Source organism: Musa acuminata, chromosome BXJ2-9, assembly GCF_036884655.1.
Source record: "Musa acuminata AAA Group cultivar baxijiao chromosome BXJ2-9, Cavendish_Baxijiao_AAA, whole genome shotgun sequence".
NCBI classification, from domain to species: domain Eukaryota; kingdom Viridiplantae; phylum Streptophyta; class Magnoliopsida; order Zingiberales; family Musaceae; genus Musa; species Musa acuminata.
The window spans coordinates 9,298,490-9,323,136 of NC_088346.1; the positions used below are offsets into that span (position 1 = coordinate 9,298,490).

The 24,647-nt window shown below is 39.1% G+C and overlaps 3 protein-coding genes across 3 annotated transcripts; all 3 read right to left on the bottom strand.

Annotated features, from left to right (window-relative positions):
• Window positions 1-2,656: 2,656 nt before the first annotated feature.
• Window positions 2,657-5,791, bottom strand: LOC135623029 (GATA transcription factor 17-like). The gene is made up of 7 exons (XM_065125493.1): window positions 5,184-5,791; window positions 5,005-5,091; window positions 4,802-4,914; window positions 4,191-4,319; window positions 3,774-3,879; window positions 3,071-3,142; window positions 2,657-2,899 (listed from the first exon to the last, which is right to left on the bottom strand). Exons 1-7 carry the CDS (start codon window positions 5,619-5,621, stop codon window positions 2,825-2,827), a joined length of 1,020 nt encoding a protein of 339 aa, XP_064981565.1. The 5' UTR covers window positions 5,622-5,791; the 3' UTR covers window positions 2,657-2,824.
• A 579-nt stretch (window positions 5,792-6,370) lies between these two features.
• On the bottom strand, window positions 6,371-6,790 carry LOC135624038 (B-box domain protein 30-like). The gene has a single exon (XM_065127512.1). It carries the CDS (start codon window positions 6,788-6,790, stop codon window positions 6,371-6,373), a length of 420 nt encoding a protein of 139 aa, XP_064983584.1.
• A 1,351-nt stretch (window positions 6,791-8,141) lies between these two features.
• Window positions 8,142-13,042, bottom strand: LOC103997887 (uncharacterized membrane protein At1g16860). The gene is given in 6 exon segments (XM_018818103.2): window positions 8,142-8,694; window positions 8,966-9,177; window positions 9,453-9,608; window positions 10,562-10,704; window positions 10,707-11,653; window positions 12,812-13,042. Coding segments are annotated over 5 exon segments (1,455 nt in total). The 5' UTR covers window positions 11,458-11,653; window positions 12,812-13,042; the 3' UTR covers window positions 8,142-8,501.
• Between the last annotated feature and the right edge of the window lie 11,605 nt (window positions 13,043-24,647).

Sequence of the window (24,647 nt, forward strand, 5' to 3'; positions counted from 1 at the left end):
ATGATTAGTGGCCTGTGTGTGTTTGGTGAGAGGTGCATGCAGCTTGGGAGCTCAAATGGTTGATGCTGCAGCACTCGAGCTGACATGGTGGTCCACAAGGTGCATGCTGCAGCATTTGCAGAACCTTGGAAGTGATCTTGAGCTGAAATGAGAGTGATCAGGTACCAAAAAAGTGAAATCGGATGAGCCTGCCGACTGTGAGAGGACGGACCATCGGGCAATGTGACCTCCTTGTAAGGAAGAGAGATTGATGCGATTGATCTCCCATGATACTGTGTACATTCATGATAAAAGATGGCTGAACGCATGATCCAGTAAGCATTCAGAAGAAGACAGAAGAGAATTTAATCGTATGATATGAAAATTATGTGTCATGGAAGAGAGGGACATAAGTCAGGATAAAGCAGAGCGCAGTCATGTCCTCTCCCTCGGAGTCTCCGCAAAGTGGGGGAGAGACGAAGGGGAATGAGAGAAGGAATGTCTTGTAGTTCTGCTCCCTTGAGAAGCACAGAGAGCGGTGTCACTGCACAGGACAAGAGAGTCGGGGTGGCGAGTGATGGGGAAAAGAGATATGGGACTGAGGTGGATGCACACTGAGATGTGCTTGGAATGGAAACAAGCAGAATGTAGCTTGATTGATGAAAGGCTTGGGGAGGGGACAAATCGGCTTAGGATACTAAGAAATGTGGCAAAATGCCAAGAGGATGAAACCTCTTGGATTCTTGGGAGGGCCATTGAAGGATTGCGCGTGCTGCTCTTCTCTCTCTCTGAGTTTGGGCACTCCTTTTGAAGCTCAATTTCATGGATTCTCTTTGTCAGCATGAAACCCATCACTCCTATCAAGGATTTGTGTACTCATTACGGTCTTTGGGTCCGAGTCTAAGATCATGTTGTCATGCCTTTTATCTTTGTCTTCCTTTACTCTTTCTTTTTCTTCTTGCCTTTCTTGATCGGTTCACTGGCTTTGTTCCTTTGCGCGTGGGATTAATCCAGTGGATTAGGTTTCAGTAGATCTACAAGTCGGAGAAGATTAATGTACATATTTCTAGCTTTGCCTTCCGAACGAATGACGCAAGAGACTATCCCCTACTACCCCGCCTGATGCCATCTTTCGAAGGACGTGCTCATTAGTCGTCACTATTAATGAAAACCCAGATGGGATAAGGAGCACCATAATTTATCATCTACTTCACGCTACTGACCATTCAAATATAAAAGCCAAGCCCCCAAGTCAAACAAGAACAAGCGGGTTTTACGTGAGTTTTACTGGACCCTCTTTTTTTTTTTATGCTACTAATTTAAATATCAGATGGATCAAGTCGGGACATCCCCTTCAATGTTGACTCTTACGTAGGATCACGGCACCTAGTGCAATAATATTTTGATGCTAAAAGAAGAGTTAAATATGAATGGTAAGCTCTCGTTCTAGTGCCAATTTGATAAGTCAGATTTTATCGCCAACAGTGCGATGGGCTTACGAAGAATTATCCATTTTGAACGATGAACGTATCTACAAAATTTAATCTTTTCGAAGCTCATAAGGATAAGAGTGATCCGACGGACTTATGAGCTATTGGTTCATTTACTCCTTAACCAATATGATACTAAATTTTCTTATCAATGCTTCCTCCCGTAAGACTCAAGACGCCCTCCTCAAGCATGAAAAATATGCATGAAAATACATCGAAAACACGTAGCTAAGCATATTAATTGCGCGTCTAAGGCACCCCTCATTCAGGACAACACAAAATGCATCCTCGGCGCACTCGTAAACGTGAGGAACCTGATGCCCGAGACATAGAAGCTATCGGAGCCTCGAGTGACCTCTCGACCAAGCCACGTTCTGAGTTTCGAGCGGGAGGGCGACAAAGTCGTGGGGAGGACAAATGATGGGAGAGAAAAGTTCGATTGGCGATCACCCAACCCAAGTAACAGTGGTAAAAAGAAAATATTTAGCTTATACCCTAAAATATTCTCTTAGATCCGACATTTTATGAAGCATCTGTTCATTGTGAATTCTTCTTCCCACTTCGGTCCTAAAACGTTGGGAGGGACTCGACCGGGCCCCTTCCACCCGGGGGTTTGCTCTTCTTTTAGATCGATCGTTGGGTGAGCAAACAAACACAGAAGCTATCATCTTCGACACTCCGATGCTCCACACACATGGCTCATTCATGACCAAATCGGGCTAACAGAAACATCAACCGTCAATTAACGAGCAGCATTAAAACACTTGCTCACACATCTGACGTGAATGAGTAGTGGTTGGATGCAATAGTAGAAGTCAGAATAGTTTAATTTATCACCATGTTTTAAGCTGGTAACATGTCCCTTGGGAGACTTGACAATTTCCTGTTCCATAATTTTCTGCCTTGATGTTTCAAGACAAACAGATTTCTAGCACAAGGAATTGAAACTTGTCAAGAGTTTCTAAATGCAGAATCAAAAAACAAAACCACTGTGTTGCTTCTGATCGTTTGCTTAATAAGAGCGATAATCTTAAATTTCAAAGAGTATAAGATCAACTGATAAACAACCACACTCATGCCCCTTATTATTAATTGGCAATCACTTTATCAAATTCATTCTATTTTTTTTGCAGAAACAAAAGCATTGCTTGTAAAAAGATTGGAAGCAAGATTTAACAGAGGGCAGATGGTAGAAAGGGCACATAACAATGTCAAATAGTCCTTGATCATCAACACAAGATAGACAACATGAGAAGATATAATACAGGCAAATATATGGTGCTTTCTAAGATCATAAATATAAAAGTACAGATTTCCCTCCTCAAAATTATCTTTCCTTCCAACCAGGATACCCCTCATGATGATGCTGTGTCGCGGTCATTGGCAGTATTGGGAGGCTGATGGTCAGCTACAGGTGCAGAGGCTCCGTTCTGGGGAGAAACAAAAAGTAGTGATGAGAATCACTACTTCGTATGAGAAACACACGATGCATCTTGCGGAGCATTGTGATGGCATTTGAAGAGACATACAGAAACAGCTAAAGTCTATTTTGACTTTTTTTAATTTCTGAAAGGAAAGCGCCTTAGCAGAAAATGACCTACCACTTCATTTCCTTCTAAAGGGCCATTGTGTGTAAGCAAAGATGGATTTTTTGACAAGTCCCTCAATGTACCCTGCAGGACCCGTGAAGCCATAGAAGATAATTAAAATAAACAAGTTAATAGATGACAAGTGACAATTCTTTGGAGTTCCATATAGATGCTCCAGTATGTTATGCATCCTTCCAGAGAACATAGAGGAAAACTCAAGGATTGTGTTCTAGCCTTCAAATTAACATGGATATCAGTATTTACATGAAAAAACATCAATCCAAAATGCACAACACACCATAGTATATAATTCATCTCTCACCATGTCATTCTCACGACAGCAGAGCCAAGGCTTACGAATGTGTCGTTTCGTTCAATGCACTAGCATGGTGTGGAACTAACTGGCAGGCATTAGCTGTACAGGTACAGTATGCCACAGTCGAGCACTCACAGCGCGTTCAACAGCGTAACATGAGCCTTAAGTACCATGCCAGCAATTTCATGGCATGACATGTTAACACTTGAATGCTGGGAAAAAATATGCAACGTGGAAAATATCTTACATGCAAAGATAGCAAGTAAGTCTACAAGGAAACCAAAAAATAAAAGTTCCTAGACAAGAATCCAACTGTATAAAAGTCAACATATAAGTACTAAAAAACATATGAAAAAATACAACGTTCTGTAGCAAATTGATCTACATAAGGAATAATACCTTGTTTGCCCACATAAGTCCACAAGCATTACATAGAGTCCTTGGTCCTTCAGGTCCGCGGCGCATCATTGGAGTAGATTTCGAGCTGATGCCACAGTGATGGCAACTGAAAGTTTTCAAGGAAATGACATTATTGAAAGCCTAAGCATCAAAATAGTGTTATGTCTATGTTAGAACCTAAGACAAGAATTCATTGTTCAGGATCATTGCAAAAGGTATCCCAACATTCCGATATATGTTAAATAACAAATCTTTTCTTTTACAAATTATCTTCCAACATGCTGATGGATACATGAATATATTACGGAGCCTATAAATAGACGGCTAGACTCAAGAGTTGCAACTTGTCCTACCAAAAGATTTTTACTTATGAATTTCTAAACAGCCACCAAAAAACAAAAAGTTAGAGAAACATACACAGCTGCTGATGGTGGTCGACCTTCGATTGAACCCCACCGCTGGATTCCCTCACAATTAGTAACAGACGAAGTTGCATCCTCAGGCTTTGATTTTGATGATGTGAACTGACCTCTATTCCGTTGCATCCTGTAAACGTGTAGATCAATAGTCATGAATAAGGCATATGTTCCAAAGTACATGTAGCAAATACAATAGTCAAAAATCCAAAATCATGAAGTTAATGTTAAAAAAAACACAAAAGTTGTGTAGTATCTATAATGCACCGGGAACCACCATTCACAGCATACAACATCTAAGAAATGATATGAACTGCACCATACTTCCACCTCTTATTCCAAGAACTTTGCAGCCACGAACCAAACACCAAACTTTGATGGTAAGACAGCACACGTTGCATCCTTATAGTTGTCATTTATTGGCAAGAACCTTTTAGATTTCCACATTACTAAAAGTCCGACAAGAGCTACTGATAATCTATAGAACTTTTGTTGCCGAAATCCTCATCTATAATCTCAAATACAACTCAGAGAGTACACCACCTGTTAAAGTATTGAGAAAACTAATGCAAAATGATTGCAGAAAAATTTGACAGGAAATTTATCTCTTACCTGAGAGCAACTTCTTTCCGAACAGCATACCGTATCTTCTTGTCAAAATTCCGCTCTTTCCGCTTCTCTCGAAACCTCATAAGTGAAGCAACTCTGTGAGGGAAATTCAAGCGCTGTAAAGCACCAAAAGATGAAGCTGCAAAGTTAAGCACCTCCCAAATCCTTCCACCATCCCATTAAAGATCCTGTAGCCTAACAAGTACCTTATTCAGTGGATTGGAAGCTGACACAATCGAAGCTGGGTTAGTTGCAATTTCACGCCCTCCCAATAACAAAAGCACGGCTTGAACCTATAGGAAAAGCAAGTCTATTACCATCCAAAGAGAAGAGCACCAGACGCTGTTATTTCACGAGTAAACAGAAATAGCACGCAAAATATAACCTTTTCAGGAGAGACGGAATCGAACACGTAGACCTCTCCTTGGAACGACAGGGTGAGCTGATTGCTGGTGACCGGAGGCACGACCACCGCGTGTGGATCCCCCAAACCTCCATGATCGGGTAGCGCGTCGCCCTCCATCCCCTCCCCTTCGACAGCACCGTCGAAATCTTCATCCACACCGTCGCCACGGCCATTATTGTCCCTGTCGTTCCCGTACGTCTGCATCGCCCTGGCGTCGGCCTCCGCGATCATATGGCCCTCGGCGACGCCTGGCTGCCGGACGAAGCCAGCCGTCCTCAATTCGGCCGTCTGGCCGGGTTTCCCACTCATTCCTCTTTCCTCTCGTTGTAAGCCGCGATCAAAAACAAGAACACCGCGAAAAGTTCCATCATCTACATGATCTTTGGGATTGGTCGGTTCCACCGGGAGCAGTAACATGGAAAACGAACAGGCTCAGATCGGATTCCATCAAAGGCCATGCATGACTAGCCGAATGGAAGAACACCTGATTTCTCGTTCAATCTGAGAGAGGGGAGGGGACAAAAACCCTAAGGATTTGGGGCACGGAGATGAGAACCAAGCGAGGATTACCTGATACGGGACGTACGAAAGGGTCCTCGACGGATTTCAATCAAATCAGGACCGTAGAATATGAAACATACGGTCGTCGAAGTTTACTTGCGGTCCGATATCCACCTAAAATGGGCTTAATGGGCCAACACCTCCGGCCCAACGTTCGCATACTATTCACGTTATATATGCATTTGATCGATTTCAGCAAGTTAAAGCAAGTTTATAAAAATTTTATTAAATAGAAAAATAATGATTCGATGCTAATCATTTAGCTTTATTAAAAACAATTTTATTTAAATCAAGAAAATTAATTAATAATAATAAAATAAAATAAAAGGATAAAAATAACACTATATAACCTGCAACCAAAGACACGATAAGCTACAAGTAATTAAGCAGTACAGTCAAAATGAAATATGATGCTAAGAATAATTATCGTATATTTTTTTAAACAGGCCCGAAATAAAACCAACGCGACACGCTCCACACGTGCAATGGGATGCCATCTGCACATGGTCAGATCACGTTACGTCCTCAGGCGCGCCCCGCACGTGCACTGCCACCTCGACGCGACGCCACTCCGGCGCGAACGAGCGAGCCGCACCTGCTGCAGGTTACGGACGCGACCTTCGCCTTCGCGCCCACCCCCGCCCCCCGCGGCCTTCGACCCTCGAGGTGGCGGCCCCTTCCATCTCCTCCTCCGGCCCCGCCTTGGAGTCGGCGGTGGAGACGCAGGACTCCAGCGGCGACGACGCGGAGGAGGACAGCTCGGGTGCGTCGGGGCCGCAGGAGCGGCAGATCGAACGGACCGAGGGGGACGAGGCGCCAGAGATGACCCGGTCGTCGTCCAGGGACTGGCAACAGGCGCAAACGATCCGGCGGAGGTGGCGAGCGACGAGGAAGTTGGCGCCGTGGACGCTGGCGTCGCATGCCCAGCACAGGGACGCCGCGTCCGCCTCGCAGTGGACGGCGGCGCCGCCGCCGCAGAGTTCGCATGCGGCTCCCGGCTTCGCCTCTACGGCCGTAGAAGCCATCGATCCCGTAAAGGCCGGCAGCATGGCTGTGACGTGAGAGAAGAGAAGGAAGAAGTCGCACAGCAGATGGAAGAGGACGAGATTCGTGCCATATTATACTGAGAGAGAGAGAGAGAGAGAGAGCGCGCAAACGGGGGCGAAGATTACGGAAGGAATCCCGACAGTTTGAAACGGAACGGTAACGGTAACGGAAGAAGACGACGTTTATGTAGTTAAAAGTAACTACTGCCATGAAAAGGAACAGTCCGAAGTCTAACAATGAGAAAAGATCGAACCCAAATAGTTAGGTCACTAATATTATTTATAACCTTATGATGCTTTGTGATTGCTGTAACATTCGAATGTGATGATGTTCATTATTTTAATTGTGATGCACAGTTGGTCATCATTTGCTTGGTGGGGTTTTGTATATGCAATTAGCAAAAGTGCATATTACATTGTTTTTATTGATTACCAAGTGCCATGTTTCTTATCTCTAACTTCTGCATGAGTTAAATGAGAGTAAGCATAGAATCAGGTTTTTCAAGCTTGGATGATACTATTCTTCATCTATTTCCAATATATGATGAGCATAGATTCTTACCAAAGCAACAAAGAACAAGCAATGACAATAGAGGCTCTCAAAGTCAAAAAGTAAACAAAGAATAGAAGAAAGATGCAGGATGGAACAAGACACACACACAGATGCTTCAAGCTGTGTAACTCAGTTTTCAGAGATGCAATGAAGAAAAGAGTCACAGAGATGAACACAGAGCTGACATTAGATGGATACTGCAAGGAAGATTCCATGCACAAGTTACCTGCAAATTGGCATCACTTTATGTCATGAATAATAGACTTACTTGCATCAAAATCTTGTAAGACCACCCTTCACATATGATACTTCAATATATTTGGAGCTTATCCACAGGAATGATATGTCATTGCAGAACAATGGACAATTCAGATGCCAATCTCCTTACAGAGCATGATAACTCCATGTTTAGAATCAGAAACTGTATCTTGCTCAGTGAAACAATAGAATGAACAAAGCTGTGTTACTGCAGCCCATCCTAAGCATGTTGTCATTCCTCATCCACCAAACTTTATGAACTGAACACCTGCATCACTTGTAATTAACTGTACCAAGCATTTTAATCTGCCACTTGCTCAATATCTTCATCAAGATATTTGAATATACAGATGTGACTGCTGTCCACAATTACCAGTTTGAAATAAGAATTAAATAGTTGGTGAGCTTAGGACATTTGGCATATCATTTAAACTACTGCCAATCAGTGAAATTTACACATCAGGCCGAACCCAGCATATACCTCGCGACAATTTAGCCAATTAGGTTGAGCTAGCAAAGGAAAGTCAAAAGATTTAGTGAAAATTTTAAATAAATCTTCATTATATGCCCACAATTGCCTCTTTCTCTAATACATCAAAAGTTCCAGTCTTGTTGTACTAATTAGGCCATCCTTAGAAAAGCTTCCAGGCCTCATATACAAATAGAGAAGGAAAGGAAAGAGAAAACTGTACACCCAAATTATGGAGCACAATTCCGCCTCAAACCCATCCAATAAACAAATCTTGGATCCGGCATACTCCTGATTCCCATCGGCGAAATTTCTGCATCTGTTAAACTGATACGACATCAAGCTTCGAAGTGTCTTTGCACCCTAACACAATCCCATTGAGCAATCCTGTTGGCCAATTACTGCATCTCTTAAACAGGTACGACATCAAGCTTTGAAGTGTCTTCACACCTTAACACAATCCCATTAAGACTCACTGGGAGAAAGCAATTGGTCCATTGGCAACCTGTTGAAACTGGCTCAGATGGAGGAATGATCATAATTACATTCTCATTCCTTCGGACAACTCCCATCACACTTACAGTACTGCCTTCCTTGATATACCTACAAGTAAAGAGATGGCACAGTTTCTGAGTTGAATGGTTCCTAGCTCTGAATTACTCTTTGCCCAAAATAAACAACCATCAGTACGATGATAGTTATGTTACCTTCTTACAGGTAACATTTTTTTTGCTTAGCTATTAGGAAATCTGTGATTACGAAAATATACTAGGATCCCTAGCAAAAATCACAATCAGTGATACTTCAACTTCTGTTAACATGATTAAATTTAAAGATAAAGCTACCAACTAATATAGCCATGAAGAAAAGTTACCCTTCTTTCACACGCATAATACGATCGTCGCTTGAAAGGTTCCTCTGAGCCAACCACCCAAGGAATTCAGGAGATAGGTCTTTCTTGCTTGGGTTGACATTGAACACAATGGACTCATCAACATATGAGGTCACCTTTGCACCATAACCAGTCTTTACCAATGCTCTTAACCCAGATTGAAAATCTGAAATGTAGAAGTCAACCACATGCCTCTGCCAAAAGTTAAACATCAATTTTGAGAGAGTCCCAAGAATCAAGGCATCTGTCTGTCTCCATGAGAGCAGTATTATGGTTTTGTAGCAATATCTCAGCAGATAAACAGATTTTTAGTTCAATAAAAGATTTTTACTTCAATAAATGTTTAAGGCTAATGGAGCATGTATTGACAGTAATGACACCTATATAAAAATTTCACTTACTAGATAAACCTTTCTATCAGAATAAATGCAAAGTAGATTGAAGAGTATGATAGTACTTTGTCGCTTACCTCCATTGATCTAAGACCCCATGTAAAATGGCGATGCTGTGGATTTGCAGGCTTAGATTTCCAACCCCTGTATTCATATAGACTTGTAGATGTGTACACACATCTGGGTATCTTCTCAAAAGATGATTCAAGGGGAACATTTCCACAGGTAACGATCTGCAAATTATGTGGAGAATAAGTCACACAAAGTATAAAGATCAACATCTGGTATCAACCAACAAAAATCAAAATGGAAAAATAAAATAAATTGCGCTAGTAACAATCATATATCCAGACACAAATAAAGGAGCCACATCTTTCGGTAGTAGATTATCAATCAAGAACATATGTAAATAAAATACGTATGGTAAAGGTAGATAAGTTAATGACTAAGGTGCCACACCCATAAGGCAGCTTCTCCAGATATTATTGCATACTGGTATTTTATTGGCTGGTCCATCCTGTAACAGTGGACATTCTATTCTATACAGAGATATCATAAAAGAGAGCAAGAATATCTTTTAATTGGAGTCTGGAAACTAAAAACCATTAATAAGTATCAGGAACATAAAGCTTGAAGCCCATATTGCCACAAGTCATGTATAAAGTATTGTTGAACAAGCATGACAACCAACCTTTTTTGTAACCGATGCTACTTGTTATCTTCAATATAACAGTAAGTTTAACTTTCTTCTTACATATAGTAGACAGTGGTTTAGAGTTTAGATAATATAGTCTAAAAGAGGACTCTGCCAAATAGCACATTGGGTAAAAGAGGGTATCATCAATGCAGTCTAATTCAAATCATTGTTAGTGAATGGCTAGCCTGTGCAAAATTTTCATTTTGACCTTTCCTACGCTTAAGCATACCCGCATTTCCATCTGTTATTTGTGAAACCAAACAAATTGGAAAGCTAAAACTTTCCACGAAAATGTCATTAGCTTAATCTACAAGAATTTTAAAAGCTTAGGCGGAGGAAAGTTTTTAACGCACAAAGTAAAATATTGATCCAATTCATCTAAGTTTATATTTTGAAAGGAAAATCTAATTTATTTAAGCCTGATAGCTACATAATTTGGTCTTTAACCAAAAGGGTAACATGATTTGGTCTTTCAACAAAGATACCTACCCCAGACACCTTAACATATTGACCATCTTTTGCAGTTCTTAGCTCAGCATCAGGATAGTGTGCAATGAGCCGTATCATAGCTCTTCTTCCCCAGCAAGCATTCCAAATGAAAAGTGCAACTACAACACCAAAAAGAGTACAAAAATAATCAGAAGAATGACATTATGAACAGCTCCAAGAATAAATCCAACAGCAACAAATCTTAACACAAACAGAAAAATCACAGCCCACAATAATGGTTTGGAGATGTTACTCTTAGAAGAAGATTTGTCTTCCCGAATGATAGTAGTGACAGCCTGTTTGTGTACAGTCGAAGGGATATGTATCTTAGCTGAACCAGCGAAATCCAATGGGCCAGGCACTTTTCGGGGGGTTCCAGATGAATTTAGAGGACCCGAAGAAACAGGACCAGATGTTATAAGTCCTGTCGCACGGAGAGGAAGAGGACCAGAACTTTGGCCTGCCATCAAGTTAGCCCCTCCAGATTGCTGACCAGATGACTTCTTCATAGAATCATTTTGTTTGTTAAGAGGTCCTGAATTGGATTTTAGTCTATTTGAGCTTCCAGTCCCTGTAACTCCTGTCGATGAAACTGGACCAGATGAATGGTTTGACCGATTGCCTGAGTTGGGAACTATAGGTCCTGAAAAAGAAGCAGCACGTCCAAACGTTTCGGTCTTTGCAGGAGTGCTTGTTATAGGACCAGACTTTCTTGACCTAGATTTATCCGTTGGTATGTCAAACATCTTCCCCAGTTCTCCAGATTTCTTAACATCTCCACCAGTGTATGGCATGGCTACAGAGCTCATAGATGGAGGCTTCTTCTTTGGTTGCTCAGGGCGGCCTGACACGTACAGACCATTGCTGAGTTGATGTGATGGGAATCTAGATCCCATGGAGCTTTGCTTGTAGGTTCGTTAAATCTTGCTAGATCAGATGAAACCTAAACTGCTGTTGGTCTTTATTTGGAAATACTTGAGAGCAACTCCAGTTACAGGCATAATAACAGGAACACTTTTATATCCAACAAGCCCATAATGGTGGAGTTAGGTGCAACCATATGGACACTCCTCATAATGCTCCAATGTAATTCTGTTGAACAGCATCGGATGATAATAAGCCAAAAAGAAAAATAAGCAAAATTTTCTCATGAATTCTTGTTGTTGTGGATGTAATCTGCCTTCAAGTAGACAGATCTTAAAGAGAGAACTAAAATGCAGTGCAGACTTTACAAGAAAGTAGTTGTCAAACAAATTTTCTTTCACTAAACCAATTAGCAAAACAGCCTGGAACAGAATCCAGATAACCATTTAAAGTTCCCAGTTGATATATTTATCTGCATAACAAATCATTGAAACCAATGATGTTATTCTTATTGCAGAAGGCAAACTTACCTCCCCCAGGAGAAGATTAGCCAAATGAATCTTCAAAGTAGGTACACAAATTTCTAAGGATCTCTTGAATTTAACATGTTGAACCAAGAACAATAAAATAAACTTGTAAATACCAAACCTTCAAGTAGTATCCAGCATAATTTTCACTATTGGTTACAGATGCATCTAATCATCAGTAATCGACAGGCATAATGATATTATAAAAGCCAGTTCAATCAATGGAAAAACCCCTATCAGCCTTGTTTCCAGCTTATATGGGTAATAACAAGAAGCTCAAAACCTATAAGATTGTCTAATGAAATATCATATCTATGTTCAACATATACGTCAGCCCACGAGATGGTGGTAAATAAGCATGAGTGGGTGTCTTATAGCATTACTATGCTTGTTCTAATTTGTCATCCAGTTGCCTGTTCATTCACTAAGAGACTCAAATTGGATCTCAAATGGCAAGACAACCCACAAACACATTCTATTAGCCACTGTCCAGGTTTACCATAAAGCCAAGCATTTTCATCAGCATATATCCAGAAAAAAAGGATTTCCAGATCAAGCAAGAGACATCCAACCACACTCGACCATCAAATAACACCAAAATAACTGATCACGAATCGGAAAAAACTGGTTCATTTGAATTGTAAGTAATTACTATCCCAAACACAAAGGTTACCGACTCTCCAAGAAGACAAAGATCTCACTTTTCTCAACATTTGGATCCCAATCCAAAAAGGCAAGAAATAACCACATCCCAGTTCCCCTTCCCAACGAGCCCAGTGCTAGGCATCTTAAAGGCACACGAAGATACCAAAAAACACAAACCAAACCAAACCGAAGAAAGGTGGGATTTTTCGCGTACCTCAGGGATCCAAAGGACAGAGTTCGTGGATTATGAGCCGCCGCCGACCAAAACCGAGCCCAAAGGTGTCCTCCAGCCGCTATTGATCACCCCAATCAACAGTGTACCCGATAGAATGAGAGAGAGAGAGAGAGAGAGAGAGAGAGAGGTAAGAACGAGATCTTGCCTGTCACTGCTGTATCTCACCAACCACAATAAAAGAGAAGAGAGAGAGAGAGAGAGAGAGAGAGAGAGAGAGAAGGTGGTGAGACACACATCACACCTCCCTCAGGCCCATTTTGTAATGCCCTCCTTGCTCTAAAGTGACTGAAGCATCCCCAAGGTTGCCATGATACTACAAATCCACCATGCGAGCAAGCTTGCAGTCATTCACCTCTGATGTGGTCGACTGATCCACCCATCTGCTACATTTCGAAGAGATGGTGCTCTGCGAATCACTCGTTGATTGCTCTGGTTGTGGTGTCTCATTCATATTGGTTAGCTGATGATGTGAAGGATCAACCAATCCTTTGCCTACATTTTGCCTCTCAGAATCTTTCACATTGTTTATAATAAATAGTCTCTTTTAATTGTTAAGAATATGAATATTATATATTTCTATCTCATTTAAAACAAATTAAAATTAAAATTACCAAACGAGACTTTAAACTTACCATCTAACCAATATTTTACATATAAAATTGGTTACATCAGACTTCAAATCATTCGTTAACCAATAATTTTAAATTTTTAATATAATATTTTAAAATGTTAAAATTATATTTATAAGTTGAGATTATTGGATTAATCTATAAAATCTTTATTTTTTTAAATATAAATTAATATTTTTAATCATAATAATTTATTATATTTGATAAGAATATTTAGTTTCATATTGAATGCGGTTCATGATATTCCGAATGGGTACAATCGTAACAATGATGATCAAATATTTGACTTATCAATATCTAAATAATATTTATTATTTATTTTTTTATATATTCTAGTGATATCATAAATGATTTAGTATGCATCCCAAATGTTTTTATGTTTAAATAAAAATGATTAAAGAGTGATTGAATAATTAACTCCAAATTGAGCTGCCATTTCATATGTCAAAAAATATTAATGGCACAATCATTGTATTTATATTTACATCACGTTAGTCAAGATGATAAGGAAGATTTTTGAGGAAGGATCCAAAGAGGGAATCACATGTTATTAGCATCATTAGACTGGGAGAGATAGACATTGACTTTTCTTAGAAAGATTTGAGGGCAATTTTTGGGTGCATAAAACCTCTCGCAATCTGCCGACAGGAATCAAAGCCAATTAGCATTCCACACAAGGTGGTGTTATTTGCCATTTACTACTAGGGTTCTTGGAGAGCTTTTTTGTCATTTTGATTGCCCCAATCAAATAATTAAAAATTATTTAGATTTTTTATTCAAGAGATATTCTAATGGTTAAGATGCTGTGAATGTAATTAAGAAGTCAGAGATTTAAGTATTTAAAAAATAAAAATATTAGATGAATTTTAATATTTACCTTACCATGATTAGGTTCGAACCAAAATCGAATCCGGCTGAATCGAAATTAAATTGGCATGGCTCGATAGTTCACGTTTACAAAATCAAAATCATTGATTTTAAAAAAAAATATTTAAAAATGAATTTATTAATTTATCTATTTTTAAAATTTTAATTAAAAAAATAAAATTTTTGATGAATCGAACCTAAGCGATAATTCTGGTTCCGATTCCAAAATTAGTCGATGCCATTTTGGTTCTAGTTTTTGATTTTGAAGAATCAAACCTGATAGTTCCGAAACCGTAATCAAGCCTATTGAAATAAATCATTTAGCATAAACTGATAGTTTCATTGTAGAATTAATTATTAGGAGAAAAGTTAAATCGTTGTCACAATAGTGCTTTGATTGATTAAGCTCTATAGATATAGTTCTTGAAAGGGTTGTTCATGAGCAGGTTTGATAAATTAATGAGAGACAAATCAAAGAAGGCACTTGTGCTAATAATTTATTAGATTGGAGAACCCTGTGCTAATAATCTATGAACTAAGTTAGAATAAATAATTCATTTAGGTGAGATATGATTAGGCATCTTTGTTCACATCATTATACTAAAGGATGTTGATTGAGTCCAATCTACAACAACAAATTTGCATACAGTTTGCACTTGCTGGCACAGCCAATTAGTAGAAGGATGTTGGCTGATGTAATCTGGTCTAATTAGTAGGTTAATACTTGGTTGGGTGCTTATATGCTGCCTTGTTACTGATGCATTGTTTAGTCATGTTGGTAGCTGCATCAACCCAACTTCTCATATGGCAATCAATTATAATTATGTTACCTTAGTTTCTTTGTATCCTCATCTCCTAAGCCAAACAAAACTAAAAGAAAAAAAAATTGAATCTAATTTATGAAGACTTATTATGCAAAATCACCTAATATCATATAAAAGCTCTAATGATGCATGTTGTAGTTTGATGTTTCTATGGGTCCTTCAAGAACTTAAGCCATGCAAAATCACCTAATATCATATAAAAGCTCTAATGATTGTTTTTTGCAAGCATAGGATGAAAAGCTAGTGGGTATGACACAATGATAGATTGAGGTAAATGGAGTATGTAATGATCAGAACACTAGATGAAAGACTGTAAAAGATGCAATAAGTAGATCAAAGAAAAATGATACTTGAATATGTATTGCCTCATTGTTGAACAAAAAGAAAGATGAAAGGGCATATTATATCTGATGTATGTCCTTTTACTTTGTAAGCTGAGATCATGATAATGAGTTGGATGCCAACTAGAGGGTGACATGGTTCTTTCAACAGCAGTTGGTGAGGTGAGCTGATGATTGATGCAAGGACAGCCATTTTAATCATCAGCAATCCATTTCTTTGAGCTATCAGCTGCATTGAATTCCCCATGATCCATCAATCTCATTTTTATATTTACTCATCCAGTACTTAGAATAAAAATTGTTGTGGAGAGCTGAAATAAGTTAGATGAACTGATGATAATCCTACTCCATTACCTCCTTTTTCTCTATATTTTTGTGAAAGCTGTTGTTTTGCTGAGCTTGATGATAATACCTCACCAGTTGTTGCTATAGACAATGAAAGAAAAAAATACATATATAGTCATTAGAATTCAGAGATTTGTCTTCAGAAATGGGATGGAAGAACTGATTTCCAGAGTCAGAGTGCAGATAAATCTAGACATGAACTGATTCCTTCTATTCTGCAGCTACTTCGTTTCTGTAGCCATTTGGATCAACCAACGACTGGAATGCATGAAGAATTCTTGTTGGTAAGAAAAGTTTAGAGGTATAAAATAGTTTATCTGATCATTTTCTAAATTATAATGAATTTGCTGAGGGTATTGCCACCAGTTTATTTATTGGGAATTCCTTTATCGATTGTTGAATCCAGAAGATGACTATGCTGAAATGATACTGAGAGTAAAGCCCCCAAGAAAGGCTGTGGAAGAGTGCAGGCAAGATTTGGACACCTGTGGCAGCTCAATTGTGGTCTCCTTCCTGATGGGCTGCGGTGCATGGAGTTGTCACCATTTCTCTCTCCACAGAAGTTTCCTAAGCCTCACTGATATAATTAGAATACCCCTCTTTTCCTTGTGCTCATTGCTTCACTCACGACAGTGCAGCTTTGTTTTGTTATGGGAATACAAAAGGATGCTGAAATGCTTACCAAATTCTATGAAGTAGATATTGGTCTGAGAACTATATGTACTTTCTTCTCTAGAATTAATGTTTTTTTTAACCAATTACTTATGTTTTGTATGCAGATATGCAAATCAACGTTATTACGATGTGTTAAGAAAAAATATTGTTAACGTCGTCAACACAATATGATTTTGATCTGTATGTGAAAAGTCATTTGAAGGAGAAGAAATATCTTATAAAACTTTCAAAAATAATTTATAATCAATTCGAACTATCATTTGGATTTTTAAAAATATTCATATGAATATTACACAGAAGAATCAGTTTATAACTGATCTGAACTAGCCTAAGAGGATATTCCTCTTATATAGTATTACTATCCTATAGAATATTCGTCTTATATAGTATTGACCTGATGAATGATGACCTAATCAAGACAGGGAACAGAGATCTTGTCCACTCTATTCGACGTGGCCAATCCGGACTCGGGGGGGCCACCGAGAATATCCTGTCCGCTGTCTCTGATCGCTCGCCGCATTCCTTTGGAGCTGGGTTAAAATGGATATTGGACGGTTGTGATTCGACGGACGGCGCGGCATTTGAATCCAACGGTGGTAATCTTACGGAGAGGAAAAATCCATCGACCGTCGCTCCCAAGTATTTAAACCCGCACAAAAGTATCGCTTTCGGTTGGTCATTCTGAGGATTGTTGTGGCTTCTCCGCCTCTTCGACTTCCTCCTCCTCCTCCTCGTCCTCCCCCCTGAGGAAACCCGGAAGGAGCGTCCGCGCTCGAGATTGTGGTGGATACCTCCTCGACATTTCGTTGATAGTATTCCTCTGTGTTCTTGGTCACCATCTTCTTCTTTCGGATAGATTAGTATCTGCTACTTATTTAGAATTCTTCTGTCCTTAAATTTATCTTATACCCGTGCCGTATCAGTTGATCTTGAACTCGTGATGCTGTTGGTCGTTGCTTGGGAGGGTTTCCTGCCCATTTTGTGGACGTTCTTGGTTGTATTTTTCCTTGTTCCGTGTGCAAATATGCTAGTTCTGGGTTCTCAGGGACGTTGCGAATTTGGAATGATCTCGGTTAGGGTTTCCGGTGTTGTGGTGCTCTTTGCTTCCAAGAAAATGGCTTAGATTCGTGCATCTTGTTAAATAATTTGTACCCAGGAGATCTGTTTGCCTGGTTATCTTCCAGATCTTGTTGTAAAAGAATTTGTATTAGGGCCTTATTTGAGCGTTACTTAGGTTAGGAATAAGTCGTGAGAAAATTTAGGCAGAATTTTTCCTTGGATGCACTTTTCTCTTTTTTGTGTAAATATGCTACTTCTAGGTTTAGGGGTGTTACCAATTCAGAGCGCTTTTGGTTAGAGTTTCCATTATTAGGGTTTTATTTTCCATTAAAATGATGGTCTAGATAAGTGTCCTCGTTAGATTATATGGATTGAGAATTTATGTAGGGGTTAATTTCCCTGAGTGCTCACATCATATATCATAGTCCTAGATGTATACTCAAGAGATCTTTTTATCTGATCCTTTTCCAGTTCTTGATGTAGGAAAATTTGTTTTAGGATCTTGTTGTCTTGTTTAGGTTAAGATTGACCCATGACAAAATCTAGGCCGTTTTATTCTTTTAGTGTTTTTGGGATGTATCTTCATTCTTATCTTAGTTGATATGTCATAAATTCACACTTCATGTAGGAAATATAGCACAAGGAAGGTGATTCAGCCACTAATGAAGACATTCCAAACTCATAAGAGCCAGAGTTTTGAAAATATATATAGACACCAAGTTCTTTTGTGACCTGAACTTTGATGACTTAATATATTATTCTGAAAATATGACTAAATTAGGGTTTGTTATTGTTCAGATCTACTCAAAGTGGGATGCCAATGTTAAGCTACAAAATAATGCTGAAAATTGACTGGAAGTTTTCAAGGGAAGTAAGAAAGGAAATAAAATATTAACCAAAAATCCTAATTTAGCTTCTGTTTTCAGTTAACAATTATAGTGATCTTAATTGTTTAGCATAAATGTTTGACAATCTAAAGTCCTTTACAAGGTTGATAACATGATAATTTGATTCATACACACACACACACACACACAATGTTCGTTGTGCCGACCTGTACTACGTGGTACGTACTAGTCCGACAGGGGATTGGCACGCGAACTGCCCTATACCGGACGGTCAATAATAGGGGACCCCGTGTCGCACGAGATGAGGTTTGTAACGGTTAGAACGGTCAAAATCTGACCATTACTGACCTGTATCGATCGGTAACTGTCAGATTTTGACTTATTCCAATTGATGGCTGGAATTTGTTTAATTAAAACGGTCTATTTGATTATTTGAACCAGATCTAAGGGTTTTTAAACTCTTTCTACCCCCTCATTCTCTCTCCTTTCACTCTCTCTAACTCATCTACTCTCTCAATCTTTTTAAACGGTTTGGAACATACCATAAATCTACTCCTTAAAGTTCGAAAAAGATATGTGTTACTATTCTTTCCTAATTTAGATTATTTTTGCTAAAATTATATTTATTTCGAACTTTTTTTTTTCAGAAATTTTTGGAGATATTTTTGATCATTTTTCTGTGCCGTTAGTATGCCTCATCGTATCAACACATGGGACATTGGTACAGAGCAGCTACTATACAATACTGCCAGTCCATCGGTACATTGGTATGGATCGGTAAAACGAACCTTGTATATGTGTGTGTGTTGATGATTATTGGTGGTTGGTTTATTGCTATCAAGTTACACTGACATCTTGCTTAAATTATCTAGAAACATCCAAAATCTCTATGGTGCTATAAATTTGTCCTTCTGCTGATCAAATGTTTCAGAATACTTCTTGCTTCTGGACTGTGCTTGAGGTTACCATTGTATTGCATATGACAAAAAAAAAAAAAAAATGCAGCATAAAAAGTCTAATGCACCCAGTATGTAGTTATCATGAGAATAGGTGAAATGTTGATCCAGAGTCCTCGTCACAATCTTGTTAAAACATTGTCATTGCTTTTACTTTACAAGAGAAGCAACAAACATGGACTTGTATCTTTGGTCACATTTTACTGAATCTGGGAAGAAATTTCTGACATGTGAAGTATGCCTTTCAGCAAGCCCAGAACCTGTACAGATATTGTAGACACAGAAAGCAAATTAATTGGTTCCAGCATCCTAGAATTGTCTATCTGCTCCAATATATTAATTATTAAGTAGTGATATGTGCATGAGTTTTGTGCATAAGATGGACGGGTATGTATACAAATGAAGGAAGCTGCAGAAGAATGGTGTCACACTTCTGTCAAAAGAAAATGTAACAAAAAGTACTGAAGAAGGTGTTTTTTGCCATTCTAGTACAAGCTGCAAGAACTTATCCTTGTCATTGCAGAAAGATGATCCTCACAGAAATAATATGAACTTCACAGGTTTTGATAGAGATGTTGGCAATGAAAATATATCCTGTGAAATTCATAATATGCAGGGTCACAGGACTCCCTCCATCCTACAGATGGATGCTCCTGCAGAAGTATTACCCAATCCAGATTGTATTCCCAATAATATAGCTATTGGAGAAAACAAAGAACATGCTGAATCTTCTGTCAGATATTTAAAAAAATATGAATCAGATTACAACTCTGGCATAAATGACAGACTTTCAACATCAAAATCTAATAATAATGACAGTTCATATACCATAAAGAATGAAGTGGACACTGGCGAAAAGCTTTCATTGGATAATGTCATTGCAGACCATTGGGTTTCCATTCAGTAAAAGAGTTGTGCGTTTCTTTTCTTAAAAGTCATTGTCTACTTTGGGGAGCATGTGCCAGTGGTTCATGTGGTTCTCTTGAGGTTCTAGATGACCACAATACCAAGTCTTATCAGTGATGCAAGATATGTGATCGGTTGGGTAAATCATCAAAGATGCTAATTTGTGACATCTGTGAAGAAGGATTTCATGCGTCTTGTTGCAGACCTAAAAAAAAGAAAATTACCAGTATATGAGTGGTATTGTCAACCTTGTTCTACAAAGAAACCAAAGCCCCTTATTGATCAGAAATCTGGAAGATCATGTAATTCAGTGGATGGTTTGCCTGGGAAGAAGATAATAGCATCATGGGGAGTTTTGGATTCTATAGGATATATGTTACAAGAAAATCAGCCATATGCAACTGGGGTCCGAATTGGTAAAGATTTTCAGGCAGAAGTTCAGAGTGGTCTGGTCTAATATATGGGTACGTTCTTCTAATGCCTTTTTTTATTATGGAAAGTTGCCTTTGTTTGAGTGACTTCAGAGTGTCTAATAATTCTTGTGGTAATTAGTGGACTACTAGGATCTTTATTATGATCTGGTTTTGTTTGATTCTTAAAATCAAGAATTATTTGTGCTTACCATATACCATGCTTTACTCACCAACCATGTTGTGCCCTCTGTGCTCATATATAAAAGTGGGCTGATTTATGGGCACATGCCTAGTAGAGCATGACACAAATAGATGGAATGTATAGTAATCCACACTGGTATACATATTTTACATGAGAACTGGCGTGATTATCTGTGCTTAGCAAGGTTCGTCGTACCGTACCGTACCAGCGTTTCGACCCGGGCTCGGTACCGGTACGGTACGGTATACCGCTCGGTACACTCACGTGTACCGAGCACTGTACACTGCTACAATGTTACTGTACACTGCTACGGTATTCGGTATGGTACGGGGCGGTCCGCGTACCGCTGGCCTGTCGGACCGGTACGTACCGCCCGTACCGGGCGGTACAGTCCGGTACGGCAAACCTTACTGCTTAGACAGAACTTTGAAAATTTCTCAGTCTAATTTCTTAGAATCATGTCATGGTTGTGTTGCAGTCTATCATTTGAAATTTATGAATGAGTAGATGGCGAATCATAAAGAGGGTTATTTATGTTGGTGAAAAATAGAGTTTGTAACATAAATAGTCCCACAAATATTTTATCCCTCATGAAACAGCTTTCTACAAGCACATCAATCAATGTTAGTAACTATATTGGTATAGTATACTCTTCAATGGTATTAGCAAAGATAAATACTGGTCTATACCGACCGGTAGTTATAGAGTCAAGCATGAAGCATGAACAGAGATACGGAGTGCCTCATGTAACTCTATGGAGCCTATAGGCACAGTGTCTACTAGAAATTTTGATTGATGTGCTGTAACCTTTCTTTCTCATTTGCTTTTTATCAACATATTTGTTTCTATTGTCTCTGTTAGGACATTCGAGATGGTTAATGCATTGTTGCATAATTAATAGGTCTCATGTTCGAGTCTACGTGTGAGCATCTTGTATGCTGGTAATGAAAATTTCTTCTAATTTTAGAAAAAAAACCATATTTGTTTCTATTGTGTTCTTCATGTGTGCAGTGTTTGGCCACAGAGCTGACCTCCTGAGTAGCTGTTTGTACAATGAACAGATGAGGATTCCTCCCAGCAGCTCCAGCTTCAGAGATTTCCTTCAGGTCTGTTGAGTTTGCCCATCAACTGTAAGTATTATGATTAGGCTATCGAGGTTAAAGTGACCTGCAGTAGACTAGTGTTGAGAGAATATGATCGTGATATATTAAGCAAGCATAGTAACAAGGACTAGGGTGTGCCATTTGTTCTTGTGCTTTCTGGCAGATAAAATTTCACTTCATTCAGAAAGTAGATAAACACTGTGATCATAGGGGCATTGTTCAATAGGTTCACATGCTGACCCTGCATTCCTGGACCTGTGCCTTTCTACGAGCAATACATGCAAGCATTGTCTCAGTTTTACTAGTAGAAAACTAGGGAATGTGGGAGTCATAGAGAGCATGGAGAAAAAATTGTCCAATATAGAAGTAGGTCCATGCTTATCAAATGGAAGGAGAAAATGAAGAACCTTTTTTCTTCAAATAATTATAGCATCTAAGTAGCTGTTTGCCAATGAGCAACATTATATTATTACGATTGCAGCTTATTAATTTATAATATTCACTTAGCTGAGCTTAGTCACTGATATCTATCCTTTATAATGAAGGTTTGCATAATGATGATGAATCGAGTTTGGGCCGAACAAAAAGAGAACTTGGTCTAGATTTGTGTTTGTTGTTTTCTCAGTTTCATTAGTCCTTATAAGTGATATGCCAGATTCATCTTGTAGGACCTGCAGATCTTACTCTGTAACAATTTGATAGGACACATCAAAGGCACTTCAAAATTTGGGGCTTTAAGATGAGAATGATTATGTTGTAAAAATTATGAAGGATTAATGTCTGACAATGCTTTTATTGAAACAGAAGTGTCATTCATGAAGGCGCTACAAAAAGTGTTTGTTAGACCAATATGAATGGATTGTAAGGGTGTTAAGTAGGAAGGAACTCCCCCATGGTTCCTTCTGTTGGGTGACGGATATGTCATATTTTCAGAGAGGGTAGTAGAAGTGCGCATTGATTAACCTCATATGCCAAGACTTTTAAATTTGGCCGGATCTGGAAAATAAATTGGCATCCTAATTTGTCTTTTTTTTTTTGGTTCTCTGCAGAGAGCGAGGTATAGGATGTAATAGGCTTTTCGACTAAGATATATATGTCAATGCATTTGCCTTCCATTTGTGGCATTGATACAAATTTATCTGATATAGTTTATCTGATACAAATCGAATACATGAGTCTTCCCTTGCATCTGTAAGCATACAAATCAAACTTGGTATCTGCAAGCATACTGGTTAGTTTATTTGACGGAGAAAGTGAGTACAATATACGAGTCTTCCCTTGTATGAGCTCCTACTTGGTGTCTTGGCACATTAGATCTCAATGGAGGGAGACAAATGCCATGCAGAGAATGAAAGGATAACAAGTGCATGTGATATTGAAGTGTTTTTTTAGTAGAACTGCAAACCCTAGTGACATAAGAAGAACAGCTTGTTTCTTCTTTTTAAAATAGATTTACCCTAGATTTGGACATCAACATAAGAAAGATTTTTCCCATAAGTCTGCTGCAATGCCCGATATAAACATTTCTTCATGTTGTCCTGTTCAGGTACATGACCGAGTTCAAGATTCCTGCGCTGATGGATGACTAGCAACTCTTTGCAATCATCTTTTTGAGTATGTCGAGCACAGTGGCCTCTACACTAGTGATGGTGCAATAATGCCACGAGCAAACACGTGAAGTGCTCGCAGAATGGGATAAAGGAGACAAACCTCCGTGGGTCCGCTCCGTCACATGCGCTGCAAAGAAAGCCACGCTCCCCTGTGCTTCGTACATATCATCACCCCCATTCATTGACTCACTCTACCACCACTTGCTTGGCCAAAACCTGCTCACCGCCACCATCGCCAACCCTACGTCCCACAGGAACAAGTCCTGGTTGAATTACTTCACATTAAATTTCTACCCGTTGCCTGGCTCAGAGCTTCATGTGACATGATTCTCCCGGGTATGGCTTCTTGTTTACTTTCCTATTTAAGCCAGGATGCTCCGAGTTAAAAATATTATTATATGTCGGGAAAAAGAATGCCATTTTGCATAACAACAAAAGATAATTTTAGTATAACTGAAAGCTTTTTCTTTTTCTTTTTCTTTTTCCCTTGAGGGAGATCAAGACATGAGACTTTGAGGGGAAAAAAAATAGTAATACTTACCCAGTTTATAATATCCATAAGAAATATATAATATCTTGGGTTTTTATTTGGATAATTACCCAGTTTATTTGTTTTGAATGGCAGTACTATAAATGCATCCACCAATCCACAGACCGAGTGTCGTCCGTTGTAATTTTGAACTCTCCATCATCATCGCTCCATCACCTGCAAATAACTGCTAGCAACCGACAGGGGCGTACAGACAACTCGAAAAAACAGAGTAGTTTTCATACCGATTGTACGTTAGCGCTGCTTGTTTACCGCATTTTAATTGTTGAAAATAGTGGAGCCCAAAATTGGTTAACCCAAGAAGCGAATCACAAAGCAGGTGAGGTTTGGGGGACCGGGAGTCAAGTCGGAACGAAATTTATGATCAGGGTGGCAAGCATCTTGGCCTTGCTTCCGCAAACTTTTCCTTGTCCGTTCCCCCAATCAGACACTCCCACCTCGCTTATTGTACATGGGACCCGTTGTCCACGGCACTCGCTCACTCGAG